Source organism: Cynoglossus semilaevis, chromosome 9 (genome assembly GCF_000523025.1).
Source record: "Cynoglossus semilaevis isolate Cse_v1.0 chromosome 9, Cse_v1.0, whole genome shotgun sequence".
Lineage (NCBI taxonomy): Eukaryota > Metazoa > Chordata > Actinopteri > Pleuronectiformes > Cynoglossidae > Cynoglossus > Cynoglossus semilaevis.
Genome location: NC_024315.1, coordinates 17112021 through 17129006, shown reverse-complemented (window position 1 = coordinate 17129006; position 16986 = coordinate 17112021). Strand labels below are relative to the sequence as shown.

General features: G+C 44.8%; 1 protein-coding gene across 1 annotated transcript in view; it reads left to right on the top strand.

The window, feature by feature from the left end:
* maml3 (mastermind-like transcriptional coactivator 3) overlaps nucleotides 1–16624 on the top strand; it is an 89492-nt gene extending 72868 nt beyond the window's left edge. The window contains exons 4-6 of the mRNA XM_008317701.3: nucleotides 6835–7116; nucleotides 7808–7886; nucleotides 9491–16624. Of these exons, the coding sequence (XP_008315923.1) occupies nucleotides 6835–7116; nucleotides 7808–7886; nucleotides 9491–10599 (1470 nt within the window). The 3' untranslated portion in view covers nucleotides 10600–16624. The remainder of the gene's footprint in view (nucleotides 1–6834; nucleotides 7117–7807; nucleotides 7887–9490) is intronic.
* Nucleotides 16625–16986: the final 362 nt, after the last annotated feature.

Genomic DNA, 16986 nt, shown 5'->3' with positions numbered 1-16986 from the left:
AATGTGATTTACTCTCGTCTTCTGTCCTCTCACTGTGTGTCATATTCTCTCGTCCTCGTCCGTTGTTGATCCTCCTCACTAACGCCGTCTACAGATGGTGACGTCTGTACAAGAACAGGTTTGAAGCACTGGTTCTGACATCACGTCAGTCCTGAGACACGGATTCAGCTAAAGACCAGGACAATGCGCTTCTTTCCATTTGTACAGAACCGACGAGCCTTGAAAAATGCTGCTGAGGTCAGTGGACCTTCAGAACAAAACCATGAATCAAAAGGTTACTGTGAATTTATTACGCCAATTAAACCAAGCCTGTGATAATTGTCATGCCAGTGATGCCTTCACTGTCGCAGGAAAAACGTTGGGGTTGAATACTTCCATCTCAACGCTGGTTGTTAAAGTTGTTGAAAAAAAATCATTACAATTTCACACTTTTAGCTGCTTGAAGCTAATTAGCCATGTCACTAATATGTGTGCTAAAAGTGGGAGTTATTTTTGTACTTTCCTCAGGGAACACGTGGCCTGGAAGTGATTGGAGAAATAGAGAACAGCTGAGTTGGAGACCACTGACAGAGTGTAGATCAAAGGAGGAGAACCTGCCGTCTGTAGGAGGCTAAAGTCAACAGTATCTTTAGGCCGTGTTTGTTTACTGACTGGGAAGCTGTCCCACACCAGGGTCCACTGAGAAAAATCTCGTTTTGAGCCGGGGGGTGGGGCGGAACACAGGAGATAGACTGCTTCTTCACATGGCACGTTTATGAGTCTAAAGTTTAAAAACTCATGTGACTAAATGACATATTTGAAGTCACTAATGGGTCAACAACTGTTACTGTGCAGTGACACCAGTTTGAAGATTTTGTCAGTAGGTTTTTGGGCTGTAACTAGTGAATGAATTTTTTGGTGATTGGTAGCAAACTTGAAACCATTCTCCAGACCGTAGGTGGTCTTGTCTGTTGGTGGTCATCCAGTGTGTGCAGAGAAATGTCTTGGATAATCAGTGTAGTTCCACACGAGCGTTGATGCTGCAGGGATTTAGTCAGTGAAATCGGTTCTCCGTCAGGTCTTCGACAGGAACACGGAGGCATCAGGTGACTGATCCTAAGAAACACTGTTAACTTAAACCATTGTTGCTGAGCCTGTGGGAGGGATTGTACCTTTAACATGAGCGCGCACGTGTGTGTGTGTGTGTGTGTGTAAAGTTTCAGAAATAGGCCAGTAAGGGTTTAGAGCAGCAAGATGTTAGAGATTAAACAGTCCTCTGTGGGGAGCAAGACTTCTTCCAGCAGTTAAATATAACCCTCTTTAGGGAGTGTGTGTGAATGTCTCTGCATGTGTGTGTCCAACACATTTGGAAAGAAAAACCCCTTCAGTGGAGAAAAAAAAAAGATATGTTACCTATATTTTCCCGAGAGAGTCTTTTCTGGACAGACGTCTACAGACGCTAGTTGAAAGAGTGGTTGGTTCTGTTAGCTACGCTGAGAAGTTCCTTCTTCTCCTCCATGGACTGCTTCATTCTGCCGCGCTGTAGAGTGACACCAATGTCAATTAGAAATGAAGGCATATCGACCACACAAAATATGAGTGGCATGACACACATATGTATCGGAAAATAAAGTCTTGAAAAAGTGGCCAGAATGCCGAAGGCGAGGAGAAATCAAAACAGCAGCATACAGCGGGGGTCAACCAGTTGGCGGAAACTGACTCGTAATTAGAGGGTTGCCAGTTTGAATCCCAGTACTGGCAGGGATCTTTGGTGTTCCGTTCCCTTGGCAAAATAAAAAAAAAAGTGCAGCCCACTGTTCCTAGAATGTCCCAACAGATATACTGTAGGTACACACACACGTTGTCTGTGCATGTGAATGTGCGTGCGTGTGCGTGTGCGTGTGCGTGTCAACACAATGTCTTCTTTACCTTTGGTGTCGGGGTGGCAGTTTAATGGTGTGAGGTCTGGCTAAGCCATCTGCTCAGGGTTAGTGTCCATGTGTGTTTTTGTACGTGCCGTTGTGGTACAATCGGCTAGTACTGCATACATGTAGTAAAACTTTAAGGACACAGGCCACATGTTACTATCAAAATCACTATTTTATTTCTTGACTTAGTTCTTACCCCGGTCAAGAATTTCTTGACGGTGATGTAACATACAGCAGGTTGTCGTCAGCATCTAGGCTGATTATTTTGAAATCCAATGACTGATGACGACCACGTGTGTTTGTCATCTCTCAGCAGACAAAGTTAGGTCACTGTCCAAGTGAGGGCCAGGGAAACAGTCGTGCTGCAGCAACAACACTAAAGGCCCCAAGGAACCTAAACCTCAGCATTTGATCAAAAGTACTAGATCCTGTTTTACAGCTGTGGTGTTTGGTACGCTTGCCTCTGGTATAACTGAGGCTTCCTCTGGTCTGTGGAGATTCTTTTCTGCTGCTGTAGATACCCGGAGGATAGAAGTGAAATTGGGGAGAATATAAAATGGTACGCAGCTCTTCAGAGAGCGCCGTTAAATCTAGTGTTTCAGTGCATTTCCAGTCTGGTCTGGCTTTGTGTAATAAAGAGGCTAATAACATTATAACTGTTGGTATACTGGACTCTGCTGATAGAGCGGTATTTTACTGTTGGTTGAATTGGTAGTTCATGGAGAGAAAAGTTCTTCAAGCTCTGAGGTCACCATCAACCTGCATGAAGCTCAAGTACGTTCAGACTGTATGCTGTGACACCACTGACCTTCAAGCCCTGACTGGGCTTCAGTGCAGACACTTCATCAGTACGACTATAGCTGTCGCCTGCATTTGTCAACCAGATGTTGTCGAAATGTGTGTGCAGTAAAAAAAAAACCTGTCCCACTGTGTCATTCCAGAGGAATGCAACCGACTTGTGCGGACAACTTTTACCATGCAGGCTACATGCAGGAAGAATGAGCTGTGAACGTATGATGGACTCTCACTGGTCAATCAGCAGGACCAACTGTTCAATGAAGACCGGTTGACCTCCGTTTAACCTCTGTTTTGGAGGAGAGTGTGTTGAAGGAGCCGACAGCGATCACCTGTGATGAAATGGAAAGAGTCTGTGTTTCTTAGCTTTGATCCTTAGAGACACCAAACAGATAAATATCTGTTTTGAAGAGAAATAACTAAGCATTTAAAGACATTACTACATTAGAAGGTAGATTGGTTTATTTATTTATGTATTTATTATTTATTTAAGTGATCTGACCATTATAGGTGATGTGGTATTTCACAGATTAAATAGTAGGTACTAATGATTCTTTCATTATTTCATTTCTAGCAGCCTTATCCTCTCTCTCCTCGTCCATTTTCTACATGTTTCCTCCCTGCTCCTCTTCCTCCCTCTCTTTCCTCACACAAGTGGGTGACAGATGTGAGCCACTGTGGAGGGAACACACAGGCGCTCTCAGCTTTGCTTCCAGGCGCCACTGCTCTTACAGGCCCCATGTATGTGTGCGTGTGTGTGTGGTGAATGTGTTGGTTACAGCTGGCTGTGTGTCTACGTGATGTGTAATGTTGTGTTAATACTGCACTGCTGTGATGTCAGACTGCACGATGGCTTCCCTCCAGCTTGTTGGTTAAGCTGTTAGCTGTTAGCTGTTAGCAGGATAACACACATTCTATTTTTATGTTAACGTTTCCTGGTGAAGAACTGTGTTGTTTTCACTGTGGGATCAGTTACAGTCTGATCCAATGTAAACACACTAAAGTAACGAGACTTTGATTTCTGTGTTTATTAGTGTATGTTTCATCTAAATGCGACCATTTGGCGCTCTTTAATTTACCGTGACGTACTTCAGATAGACACCATAAATTCTCTAGTCAACCAACTGTAACTATTACAAATGTCTTTAATCTAAGTCCTTAGTGTAACTCCAAAAACATGTCACCACAACAATTGTATTTTTCCAAAAAGAAAGTCCACACAAGTATATGTGTAGAAGGTATACACACACACACACACACACACACACACATTCAGTCAAACATGCCCATTTCCTCTTCACTTCATGTGTAATATAATCACCTGAGCTCTAACCCAATAGAGCAGACCTCCTCTGATGCATACACTGGAACACACCTCTCTCTCTCTCTCGCTCTCCCCCTATCTGTCTTTAAAAACAAACACACACCCTCTGAAACATGTTCTGGTTCTTTCCCTCTGATCCTCTTCTGTCGTCTTCCTCTGCTGTTTCTGTTCTGCCACCACAGACACTGACACGGTGGCACCAGCCCACACTTCTCTCTGGTGCTCTCAAACTCTAGCGTCTGGAGTCTGTGGTAGAGTAAGTGACTCAACACGAGCTGGAGCAGGGAGCCTGGAGGAAGCACCGAAACGGTGCTGGATTCTAGTCTATTAGAACAGGCGACGAAGAGATCTGATGAGTCTGAACAGAACTTTAGGCCAAATGACCCAAATATAAAGGCAGAGTTGATGCGGCAGATTTCCGTTTGTTGAGTTTGCATTTAAAAAGTCCATGGTTTCATTCGTTTTCAGATGAAATTGCTGTTTGTGATGTGATTGGTCGATATTGACGACTGTAAAATATTGGCTCAGGAAACGTCACTGTTGATCTATAGCTGGATGTTGTTTGTAAGCTATGGTATGGTTCAGATAGTGATGGGGAGTGAATATTTCTGGGCAGCAGCCGACTGCAGACTCTGGACTCTGTGGTTCAGTGGGTGACTGTGGACTGTGAATGAAGAAACAACATGAGTTTATCTACCTGGAAGAGCAGTTTGTCTGCAGTACTACAGTAGGCCAGCAGGGGCCTATTATCTAATGATTATATCAAAACTAAAAATTGCACTTTAACAATGTGATCTCCTTGGAAATCAATGCAACCTGGATTTACTAAATGGGGCTAGCTGTTGCTGCTACATGTTAGCTTACCTTCCTGCCAGCTTTAGCCTTTGGTCTGTGTAGTCGACGTGAGCTGTCTGGTTTTCCCTCATCTTTATTCAGAATTCAAAAATGAGCTGAAACCTTTGACTTTGCCTTATTCAAATTTGTAGAATAAATACCACAAGTGCGACTTCTTCATCCAAGAAATTTAATGGATCAGTGAAACAAACCATGTTGGGTCATTAGTCTCTACACAGTGTACAGTGTACATGCTGGTTCAACCCCCAGTTCAAAACCATGCAAAATGAGTGACTCTATTTGTGGTCGGTGTTGGACTGGTCAACAGTCTGGGCTGTGGCACCATTGTAGACCAGTGATTGCTAGGATTTGCATTTTGGGGCTCAATAGGTAGTACAGTTGTCTTACACCTAGAAGGTTGTGGGTTCAGTTCCACACCTGATAAAACCTGTTGGATGACAAACCCATTTAGAGTGGTCAACATGACAAGAAAAGTGCTAAAAATAAAAGAACAGACACATGTTGGACGGACAAGTAACAACTGAATCATCCGTCTGGTTCTGTGAATGTGAAGAACTGCCCAGGTTTATTTCGCAGCCTGAACTGCTGACTCAGATTTCTCTGTGCCAGGTCTTTTTTTTCATCTTTAAATCTACATACAATATTTGTATAAAAGTGTAAGGTCGCACCACTACACTCAGTATAAGTTGACATGGTCGTGAGGTCTAGGTTTGTTAACAATGTGCTAGAAGTTTTTCTTCAATTCTTTCACTTTACCCTTTTTTTTCTTGTCTTCTTGTTTTGGCTTGACTTAGATTTCACTGTAATTCTCTCAGACTTTTCTCTCTTCTTTACTGTTTAATCTATCATTCTTCTCTCCCTGTAGCAATGGTGTGACTCATGTCACCCTCCCACCCCCCAAAATAAAGCTAAGTCTCCAGAGGAGAAAACAGGAATAAAGAAAGGACTTTGATGAAGGAGTGTTTAGAGGGAAAGGAAGAAAAGAGGGAGAGCGGGTGTTGGTGAGAGAGAGAGAGATCGTAGATCAGAACCATCATGATTGAGCCATCTGCTCAGAGGAGGCCAGTGAGACACACACACACACACACACTCACACGTGTGCTTAAAGACCACCACTGCCACCTCTTGGTCATTTCCTGACACTACACCATCTCTGGACACTGTGCCTGCGCTGTCCAGCAGGAACATGCCGACCAGAGACCAGACACATAGGTGTTGAGCATCGATCAGTCTGGTCTGCTTGTCTGGTGATTCACTCTTAAGCAGCTAATTCTGGTAGCATCGCAGGCGTTTCTTGTGCTCTAATATACAGGCGTTATCTCCACGGCTCTCCGTCCTCCGTGCGGATCGTGAGGCTTTGGCTCTGTCAGAACACCATCACTGCTGCTGTGCTGCAGACTGAAGCCTACGCTACAATCACCACAGTAATCTGGCTCGTCTGTTTGAGTCTTTGGCTACTGTTTGTGTTGAAGTGAGCGTATCATGCTCTGTGTGGTCATGTGTTCTCTGTGTACCAACCTGAACCACATCGACTAATGTGAGAGATTCATCAATTCCACTCTCCCATTGGCCAGAGCCGACCGTTTCATCCTATTAGAAATTAGCATACGGCTGAGTGGAGCAGGAAGTGCTCTTTATATGCTAATAAGGAGATAACTTATGCAGCCAGGACCCACCAACCCGCCCTGCTGGGAGTACTTACTGTTGCACCACAGTCTTCATTCACCCACACCTGGACTCTAACGTTTGCAGTGTTTTTGCAGAGAAAAGCCCTGAGTGTGCCAACAGTTCAACAGATTCATAATGTGTTCCTGGTTGTGACCCCGCCCTTGTCACACGACCCTGAAGATGATGGAACTGTAACAGATGATTGAGTGTAGAGGCTCACGTATGAAACCTGTATGACAGAACAGTCCGTTTGACCAAAGGTTCTCTCTCTTTTGGTCTATGCAGGACCAAGGTGTGGTAGGAATGTCAAGACCACCTGGTGCCATCCCTCCACCCCACCCTGGACGGGGTGTGGCCTCAGGTGTGGGCCCCAACCAGGGCTCAGGACCTCCACCGGGATACGTTGGCAACCAGCAGCAGGCGGCCATGATGAAGCAGATGATGGCGATGGAGCAGGAGAAGAGGGTGCAGATGCAAATCATGGAGCATCAGAAGCAGCAGCAGCTCTTCAGAGAACAGAGACAGCAGCAGCAGCAGCAGCAACAGCAGCACTCCCTGGCTGAGCAGGTAAGGCCTGGCCGTGTGTCCGAGTGTTCTGGAGGCCTGTGGGAGGCGTTTGTGGTTCATGCACTTCTACTTTAGTCTGTTTGAATAGATTTGTTCAAACCTGCCTGTAAATCAGTAACTCTCACAGGAGCAGCACCCCCTTCCTCTCCCCCCCTCCCCTCTTCTTCCTCTTAACTCCTGTCTAGTTGCATGTATAATTATCCTCCACAGCTTTCTTTTTATCTGTGCTGTGTGTCTGTGTGTGATGCCACACGTGTGTGTACGTGTGCAACAGCCCGCTGCGCTAATCTGGTATTTTCCTTGTATTTTTCTCACTGTGCAGTAATCAAGAACTAAAGAGTTCTGAACTCTGGAGTCTCTGCGCTCCATTTTGGGGTTTTTTAATTGAATCTTCAACAACGTACACAGACACAAACCCTGCGTACTGTATATGTGTGTTTGGGAGCAATCATCCTGCGGATGTGATGTGTGTGTTGGTGACTGGACTCCTGGCTCCATTTTACAAAAGGCATTTTGTCCTGTTGTCCAGCTGTAACCATACTAAATGAAAACTTTTCAAAAACTATTTATGTACTTTGCTCTAAACCTTTTAACTTGTTTTTGTATCTTAGTCCCACTCAGGGGGCGCTACATTTGAACTGCAGTGTGTATGTAAGTAATCACTTAAGTAATCATCCGTCTGTGTCTGTAGCTGCAGCAGCAGCAGCATCTCCCGAGACAGATGGGCCAGGGCCAGAGGAATCCATACCCCCAAGTCAATCAGTACCAAGGTGAGAGACACAAAGGCACTGATTCACACAGCATCTCCATAGATGTATTTAATGAAGGAGGCAGCACCTGACCTGCTCTCTTTAGATTTTCATCCACAGACAGATTATGATTTTACTTTGGTGAATGATTTTATCTGTGCAGCATCTGGAGGGTTAAACAAAACAGAAACATCTCAGTGATATATGTATCTACACCACAGGCTGCACTAAAATATCAGGGAACAGAGAAGGGTCGGTGTAGATGTTCCACAGGTTTAAAGGTTCAGTCCAACAGATTCCAGACAAATGCAGAGTCACAGACTCACAGAGACATTTATAGAAACACTTAATAATAAACATCACCACCATGTCCCTTGTCTGTCTGTCTGTCTGTCAGACAGACACAATACTTGACATTTAGACACTTCTGTCCGTCTCTCCTCCTCCACTATTTCTCTCTCTTGGCTCTTCCCTTCTTTCTCACTCTCAATCTCTTTCTGTCTTTTTTTTTTATTTAATATTCCAGCTCTGCCTGTTACCACGGCAACTCGTCTGTCCTGGATCCCCCAGAGTTCCGGTGAAGTCAGAGAGATGGATGAGGGAAGGGAAGTGGGAGAGAGAGGTAGAACAAGAGATTGGTGGAGAGGGAGAGAGGGCTGGTAACAAGAGGGATGGATAGATATTGTTATAGGTGAACGATGGAAGAAAAAAAACATGCACTAGACATTGGGGAGAGAGGGAGATAAAGAGAGATGGGAGGATGAGAGAATGATGGAGAGATGAAGAGAATGCAAAGAGGAAGGAGGAGAGGAGTGAAGTTGAAAGCCTTTTATAGCCATCAGAGAAACTGTCTGCAAGTGGGGGAGATAATGTGAGGAGGAAGAGGAGGGGTCAGCAGGACACTCTGGCCTACATAGATGGATGTTCTGTATATACCTGTTAATGATTCTCAGTGACTTATTTGAAATTTATCCAGAGCTGCAGGTGGCGCTGCCTCAGCACTGTGTATGATGTTTGGATGGGGTACTCTGATGTGATGGTTGTTGTCCTTCCTTTTCATTTTCGTTGGCCCAATCAATGTATTCACAACAGGTACATACAGTACTCCATAGAGCTGAGAGTGTGTGTGTGTGTGTGTGTGTGTCTGCAGCAAGTCATCCTTGTTGATGTGGATGGATTAGTCAGAGGGTTCACTGAAGGGCAGACACTGAGCTGTGACACAACAGGCTTCTCTAAAAGAGACAGCGACCAAGTAAATGAGGAGTTGTTACTTCAGAGTGTGTTACTGTACTACTACACTACTTCTATTTGCCCTTTGAAGTCAGTGTGTGTGTCGTACTGATAGTCAGTGCGGTGGTACACATACCGCCTCCAAAGACGTATGAGTCCCCACGTAGCCCCAGTATGGCCACATACCACTGTTGACATACTGTTCACCGAAGCCAGTGGTTCCCAAACTGTGGTTCCCAAACTCTCTAACGCTCCCACGTACCACTACTGGTACATGTATCATAGTTTGGGAACCATTGATTGAGTGGATCTATTTAGGCCCTCCGTGACAGGCCTTCCTGCTGGTTCCTCTCTCAGTATGTCAATCCCTAACTCTCTCTAATCTTTTCACACAGGTCCTCCTCAAGACCTGGCATCCAGGAGCCAGGCTCTTCAGAACATCCGGGCTGCACGACTTCTACAACAGCAACAGCAAAACCAACAGCAGATGGTCCCTATGAGTTCTGTTCAGAGCCAGGGGGGCTCCGTTGGACCCCAGACGGACATGGGTGTGCCGTATGGCAACCAGGGATCCAGCCAGGGCTCCATGTATGGACTCAACCCCTCCATGAGCCAAATGATCCACCAGCAGCAGCACCAGAGCCAAAGTGTCCAGGCCTCCATGGGTCTTCCACCACAGCACAATCCCACTGGGGGGCCACCTGGGCCCACAGGAGCAGGCCCCGGGGTTGGAGGTATGCCTGGAGGTCCTGTAGGTGCTGGAGCTGGGGGCTATGGGGGACAAGGGATGTTAATGAACTCATTGACCCAACAAACCCTGAAAGGCCCTCCCAGTGCTAAAGCCCAAACACAGAGATTGCAGAGCATGCTGGGTGCTGGAGGGGGTGCTGGTGGGATGGGAGCTGGTGGTTGGCCACAGCAGCAAGGACAGAGTCTGCAGGCCATGGGTGGGGGAGTTGGAAGGACTACAGGAGGAAGTGGAGGAGACATGGTGGGATTCAGCTCAGCCCAGGGTTATGGGATGCAACCGGGTCAGCCCCCCCGCATGGCCAAACAACACTTTCAGGGACCTGGGCAGGGGATGAGCCAGGGGATTGACCCCAGGGTGGGCAACCCAGCTGCAGGTATGGGTGGGCCAATGATGGGCACGCACATGGGCACTCAGCCCAGGACCAACCAGCCCCGGCCCATGGTCATGAACCAGGGAATGAATCAAGGGTTGATGGGTCAAGGGATGACTGGAATGGGGAGTTTCCCACCTGGTCCTGCAGGACCAGGCATGGGGACAGGCGGAGGAGGAGGAGGTGGTGGACCGTATGGACCTGGAGGAGTAGGGGTTGGAGGTCAGCAGCAGGGCTACCAAAGGACACCTAGTCAGGACATGTCATCTTACGGCTATGGGGGCGGGGCCTCCGGTGGGGGAGCCTTTGGATTGGGGGATGGGTCAGGGGCAGAGCTGGACTCGAGCGACGGTTGGATGGAAGAGTTTTTTTCCAGCCAATAGCCAACAGGGAAACTGGAGAAGAGTTTTTACTGGATGAACGTTAACAGTGAGGTTGGACACGTGTTGAAAAGTTGAAGAAGACGACAGGACATGGACGACCATGTATTTTGTTTCCTCAAACACGGACACAGCTATTAATGAGTTACAGTGTTGCATTCTATGTCTGTGTGTGTGTGTGTGAGTGTATGTGTGTGTGATCAGAAGAGAGAGAGAAAGAGAGAGAGATATAACATTGAGTCTTGTTCATAATAAGGAAAAAACAATACAGAGATTAAAAGTTTGTGTTCCCTTCATTCTCCTTCTTCCTCCTCATGATCCAGTGATGGAAAGTGAGGCCTGTTTACACAGCAGCACAGCTTTGAGCCCACACTTTAGCCTGGGCTGATTGAACACCACAGACCGATGAAGGGGAGGAAGACTTGTTCTCAAGACAGCAATTTATTTGTGTTTGTGTGTTTGTGCCACCAGCTCAGAGCTGCTCAGATCTCTCCACTGTGTGGGGAGTTGAAGAGAGTAGAAAACACTCTCACTGCTCCCATTTCCTCTCTTAGATTTGTGCAGCCAACAACCACACACACACACACACGCGCACACACACACACCAACACAAATCTACTTGATCTCTCTTTTCTCTTCCTCTGTGTTTGTCTCAACCTCCGTCCCTCCCTCTCTCTCTCTTGTTTTTTCCCACCCTTTCTCCAGAGACTTGTTTCTTTCTCTCAACACTCCCTTCTCTGTGAACTTCACAGGAGAACAAATGGTGTTCCTCTCTTGTGCCAGATGAGCACATTCTGCCCTCTAGTGCTTTGATTGGCAAACGACCTGAGGGTGTTTTTAGGGGGCTGGGGGTATCTCCTGTGTGTGGTTGTGGATGATGGGTATATGCACACGCAGGAAGACAAAAAGAAAAGGCAGCTAAAGCAAAAAACCACTCACCAGTCAACCAGAAGAACCACCATGGATCCAGGGTGCAGGAGGTGGTGGGGGGGAGTGAGAGGGCAGATGTACAAGAAGCAGCTAACATAGCTAAAATTACATTAAAACCTCTGGCTGTGTGACACAAACCACATGATATGCATTAAGCTGACACAACACAGAATGATTCGCTAGGCACTGAATGTATTCAAGCACCACAAGTGACTTCTTCTTCTTCTTTTCTTTAAAGAGACAGAACATCACCAGAGGATCGACCATGTTGTTTCTCATTGTTGACCTTGTCTGATGTGTTGGGTGTGTCCATGTCAGAATCTTCCCTTTATCTCCATCGTCCCACTCTACATGCATAGACCATCTATAAGACATGGATACCAGCATTTGGTTGTTCATCTAAATTCCCGTGCAGCTGCCTCTGTGCTTTACTGAAGGCAGGTCAAAAAAGTCCTCAGACAGATGTGTTCATTCCTGCAGGTGTCTGATGTTAGTGACCCAAACCAGTTTAGACTGGTCTCTGTGTCTCCAACAGCTTTGACCAGTTTTATTGTCATATCTTTGTCAAGCATTGAGGCGTGTTATGTTTTATTTGAGGTTTTTTTTATCCCCCACAAATGAACAATGTTGAAATCAGAGAAAACATTCAATTAACCTAAACATTTGAATGAAAGCCTGTTCAAATTATTGAAGCTTTGCAACAGGATTTGAGGATTGATGTTTAATGGAAGTGGGCTCCAGTCCCTAGATCAGACATCCTCCTGAATCCTGATGGAAACACCACTGATAAAGAAGGCAGGCTGAAACACAGGAGGTGGAGGATGGACAGAACTTGTACGTAACTCGTACTATAGTTAAACACTAGACATCCCAGCTGAGTGTGAGTTCAAACTGAAGGTTTCACAAGATAATGCTAATGATTTTCCTCCAGTGATCAACAGACATCCACTCAGAGCTCAGCCAGTTGTCTTTGCTTCCAAACATTGTTGTGATGCAAAATCTACAACAAACACAACACAACACAGCAGATTGTTAACTCACCACCTGTTCTTATTTGGCAAAAGTGTTCAGGTCTGTGCTATTTGAACACACGATGACAGGATTCACTCTGTAGACAGGAGTTAATCTGTTCGAGGAGTGATGGTTACAACCGTGTGTTCAGTGACAACTCACAGTCAGTGTCTTTTTATAAAACCACCATCAAATGCAGTACATATCTTGTCCATTAGGGACTCCCTCCAGAAACCCAGGACCACCCTTGAACAGACACTCCAATTTCAGGGTCTGTTCAGTTTTTGTTTTATTTTTTTCAGAATTTTACATGACAACTTTGTTGTGCAATCAAATGTTGATGTCCATTTTTTGTATATGGTCTTGTGGCTGACCTTGATGGTAGCTTCTTGATAAGTTCTCACTCCCCAGCTGGAACCTAACTGAGCTATACTGTGATAATGATGTGAAGAATTACAAGGGGCCCCCTCCCCCCCGGCGCTTTACCAGGTAAATGAACCACTGCAAGGTGAAGTACTACTTTAGTACTACTTCTCAGAGTGACCATCAGAACAGACAGTGCCTTCACTGAAGTCATTGGTCTCTCACGTCTCTGAGGAAACAAAAGGATTTATGCTGTCCACTGCTTTGCCCTTGTGTTTGAGTCAAACAGGTTTTATTACAGTAGTCCTTGATATATAATCCACCTTCGTTCTTGAGGCGTTTGTGTTCTTTGTTCAAAGATGAATGAAAGTGAGTCTGTACGTGTGCATTACTTTGTATTTATGTCGTCAGAGTCAGCGGTCAGAGGACGTAATCCACAAACCAAAAAAGCCTTTTGCTTCTCTGTAAACTAATTCCTTGCCATCAACTTGCTTCCTGTCTTGGTTGCTGGTGTCATAATATCCAACCCTTTAAGAACAATCTTTGACCACCATGCCAGTTTGTCCTGTATGTGTCGCTACTGCTGTGTTGGTAGCACCTGCAAAAAAGCTTCTGCACGTTTTTTGAGGTCAGGCTGGTGGAGTAGAAGTATTTGGACTCACTGTGGAGTTGAGGGTGAAGGAAGGAAGTTCAGATGTACAAGTTGTAGCATTTACCTGTTTTTACTGCGGGGTGATAGAGGAACTGCATAAAATCCCGAGTCATGGTCTGGATTATTTGAGCCTTTCCTGCACAACAGAAACATTGGTTTTCAGTCAATGCCTTGTTTATACTCACCACAGCAGACATTTGCACTGGTAATGGCATCTTTTAACCTGCAGGGCTGGTGAAGGAGTCTTCAACCAGAAATGATCACATCAGTCAGTGTGGATCTGTTCTGTTCTGTTTGTACCATTGACTGTATGTCAGAACTGGACAGAGAGTGAGTTCACAGAAGAACGGCAGAGATCAACACAGTCTTTTTTTTTTTTTTTTTGCACATTTCCATCTTGTGTGGGACAAATGGAGAGAAAAGAGAGTTGGTGGAAAAAATGCGGGAGGAGAACATAATGGTTCTATGTATAATTAACAGTGGAGTCATCCAAAAGAAGGGTGACCACATGACTGTGTCAGCAGAATTCACACCATTGACAGTCACCATACCTTCGGTCACATGTGGTTCAACTTGGCTTCTTTTTTTTCTGAGGCCTCACAGCCCTCTCCAGCAAATGTCGCCCTAGTAAACTGCCTTTGTGGCCTGTGCTTGTGTTGAACATTTGTGTCCACCCTTCCTCTTTTTCTCCCAATTCTAGTTTCTCTTTATTTCTACATGGGAGCAAGACTGACTTTGGACTGGGCCCTTCAGTGAGGGTCACCACTGCAGTAGTCTGCATAGTGATCTGGCCTGGATCAGTTTCTAGGCCTGACGCCCTTCCTGAAGCAACGCAGCCCAGAATTGGGATCTAGGTGGAATCAAACCCAAAACCTTTTGCATGGCAGGTGGAAATCTTACAGTACTGTCCAAATGTGCTCCCTTTGTCTGTTCTTGTGCATAGTGACTATTAATGCTTCTGTGCCTGCACAAGAGACAGAGCCAAACCATACAGTTGGATGGTAAGTTGTATGGCTACAATTCTTTATTCCTTCTGCTGCTTTACTGTAGATCGTATTTGCTTTGTGCGCCACCTAACAGTCAGCCGAGAGATCGCACCACCATCGGTGGCCTGTGTTTGAGTATAAACAAGGTATTGTGCACGTGACACTGTAGTGCAGTGAGTCAGCCTCAAAGTTTAATTCAGAGAGAAATTGAGGCTGTTTGTTCAGATACACCTCATCTTGACCAGGACAAAACCTGGGCTCGCTGTCCAAATTAAGGCCACAGCCTTTTGTTGTCTCCAATGAGGGTTTGTCATAAGGTTTGGAATCCTTTCAGGAAGAGAGGAAACTTCCTCCAAATATCATAATGTACTGGGACCAAGTCTGTAGACAATGTTTTAACAGAAGTTGTTGTTGTTGATGTTCTTTGTTTTATTTTTATTTGTTTTGGTTTTTTTTTTTTTGCTGACATATATGTGATTATGAGAAAAACTATATAAAAGATAATGGCTATTTGTAAATATGTTTTTACAGTTTAAATACATCAGATAATACATTCTCTGCTCTGTAAAGAATTTACTGTTTGTTGGAAAATAGAGAAGTATTTTTATTTGGAAGTTTTTCTGTTTTCACTTTTAACCCATCTGAGCTATGCCATTGCACTTCAGACAATGTCTTACTACTAATTTGTAATGTAAACCTCCTCCTGTCTTTTTGAATTATTTTCCCCTTTTTTCTAGTTTGAGATTGGTCTCGGTTCTTAAGCAGTGCTTATTTTTATTTCACCATGTACAGAATTCTGAAGATGTAAACAAAAGAGAGTTACAGAAGTCTTTTTGGTTTGTTTGTTTTTTTTTTTTGTTTGTTTGTTTGTTTTTCCAAAAAGTAACAATAAAAAGAGAATGTTCTCGCTGATTATATTAAATCAATTTTTCTCATTGAATTGGTTTATTTTTTGTCACATGCCACATGGTTCTGCCTTACAGCGAGAGGGTCACTACAGTTCTGGGTTAAATTTTAGGTCTGTACCAGGTGGTATCAAACCTCTAACCTTCTGGTAGAAGATCCTACCACTGCATCATTTTAGCCCCGCTTAGGTATAGTTCATATATGAGTAAATACACACCTGGGAATGAAGTGTGAGAAATTAAGGAAGAAACAATAAGAACATAGTGAAACGTAGTGTGATTTTTCCAAATATACTTTAATTTACACATTTCATCTTTAAATGTCGCCCCCTACTGGTTTACTTCTTTTAGTTTTCACTCCAAGGTCAGGTAGCTGCATTAGTTTCTTACATACAGTCTATGTCTGCAACTAACTGCTATAAAATTGTAATTCTAGATAAGCTACCTGGTTAGCCTGTTAGCCATAAAGCTAAACGCGACTAGAACATGAAACTGTGGGCTGACAAATTATGATAGTTAGTAAATGATAAATAGGGGGCACCAAATACATTTTCCATTTGTTTTGTAAATTGCACCGTCCTTGTCTGCTCTCGGCCCCTCTGTACCATGTGTTCACTTAAACACAACAACATCAATACTCCCCCTGTTAGCTGACAAACAGTAATTTCATTTCACTTCAGGGTCGCCAAAGTGACAGAGACAAATGCACAAGCGTTCACGTTGCGCCCAAAACCAGACTGAGTCACCGCCACAGTGATGTTGTGCCTAACAGCTCTGATTTACATAATTAGACTTGCATATGCTAAAGAGCAGAGTCTTAATTCTGTCTGGCACCAACCACCACCATGAATCATGAGCTGCTGCTTGGTGTCAGCAGACAGACGGAAGGACCGAATGGAGAAAAAGATGGACAGAAAGAAAGAACACACACTGGGCCAGAACCTTCTGGGCCAGAGCTGCGATTTAATAAACTCACCACCTCTTTTCAAACTCACTCAACTCTTCCTCGCGTGACCACGCCCCTTTTTCTCTGTCAAATCCCCTCTTCTCTCGTTCTCGCAGCTCTTTTCTTCTTTCTTTCCTCTCCATAGGTGCCTTAATTCTACTCAACTCTATATCCCTCTACGCACCACACACACTCATTCAACCCACTACTGCTCTTCTCCCTTCTGACATTGATAAATGGAGACTTACAGAGATGACAACGTCATTACTCATGTTCAGTAGCGACGCCACCTAGGACAGAGAAAAACGAGAGGAAGAAGGAGACTGAATGACAGGACAGGAGAGGAGGAGGAAGGGGAGTGAAAGAGCAGTGGAGGCGGGAGGGTGGCTTCAGCTGGCAGGGTTTGTAACATTCTACTCCCCCAACACACGCAAACAAACACACACACACATACACACATATCTCTGCATTGCCAGAGAGTGCAATCTTGAGGTGTTTATTTCTGCTGTGGAAAAAAAAATAGAGCAACTGTTGATGACACCTGCTGGGAAAGACTGAGACTGACTAGTTTTCTATAGAAATCCAACACAGTGAGAG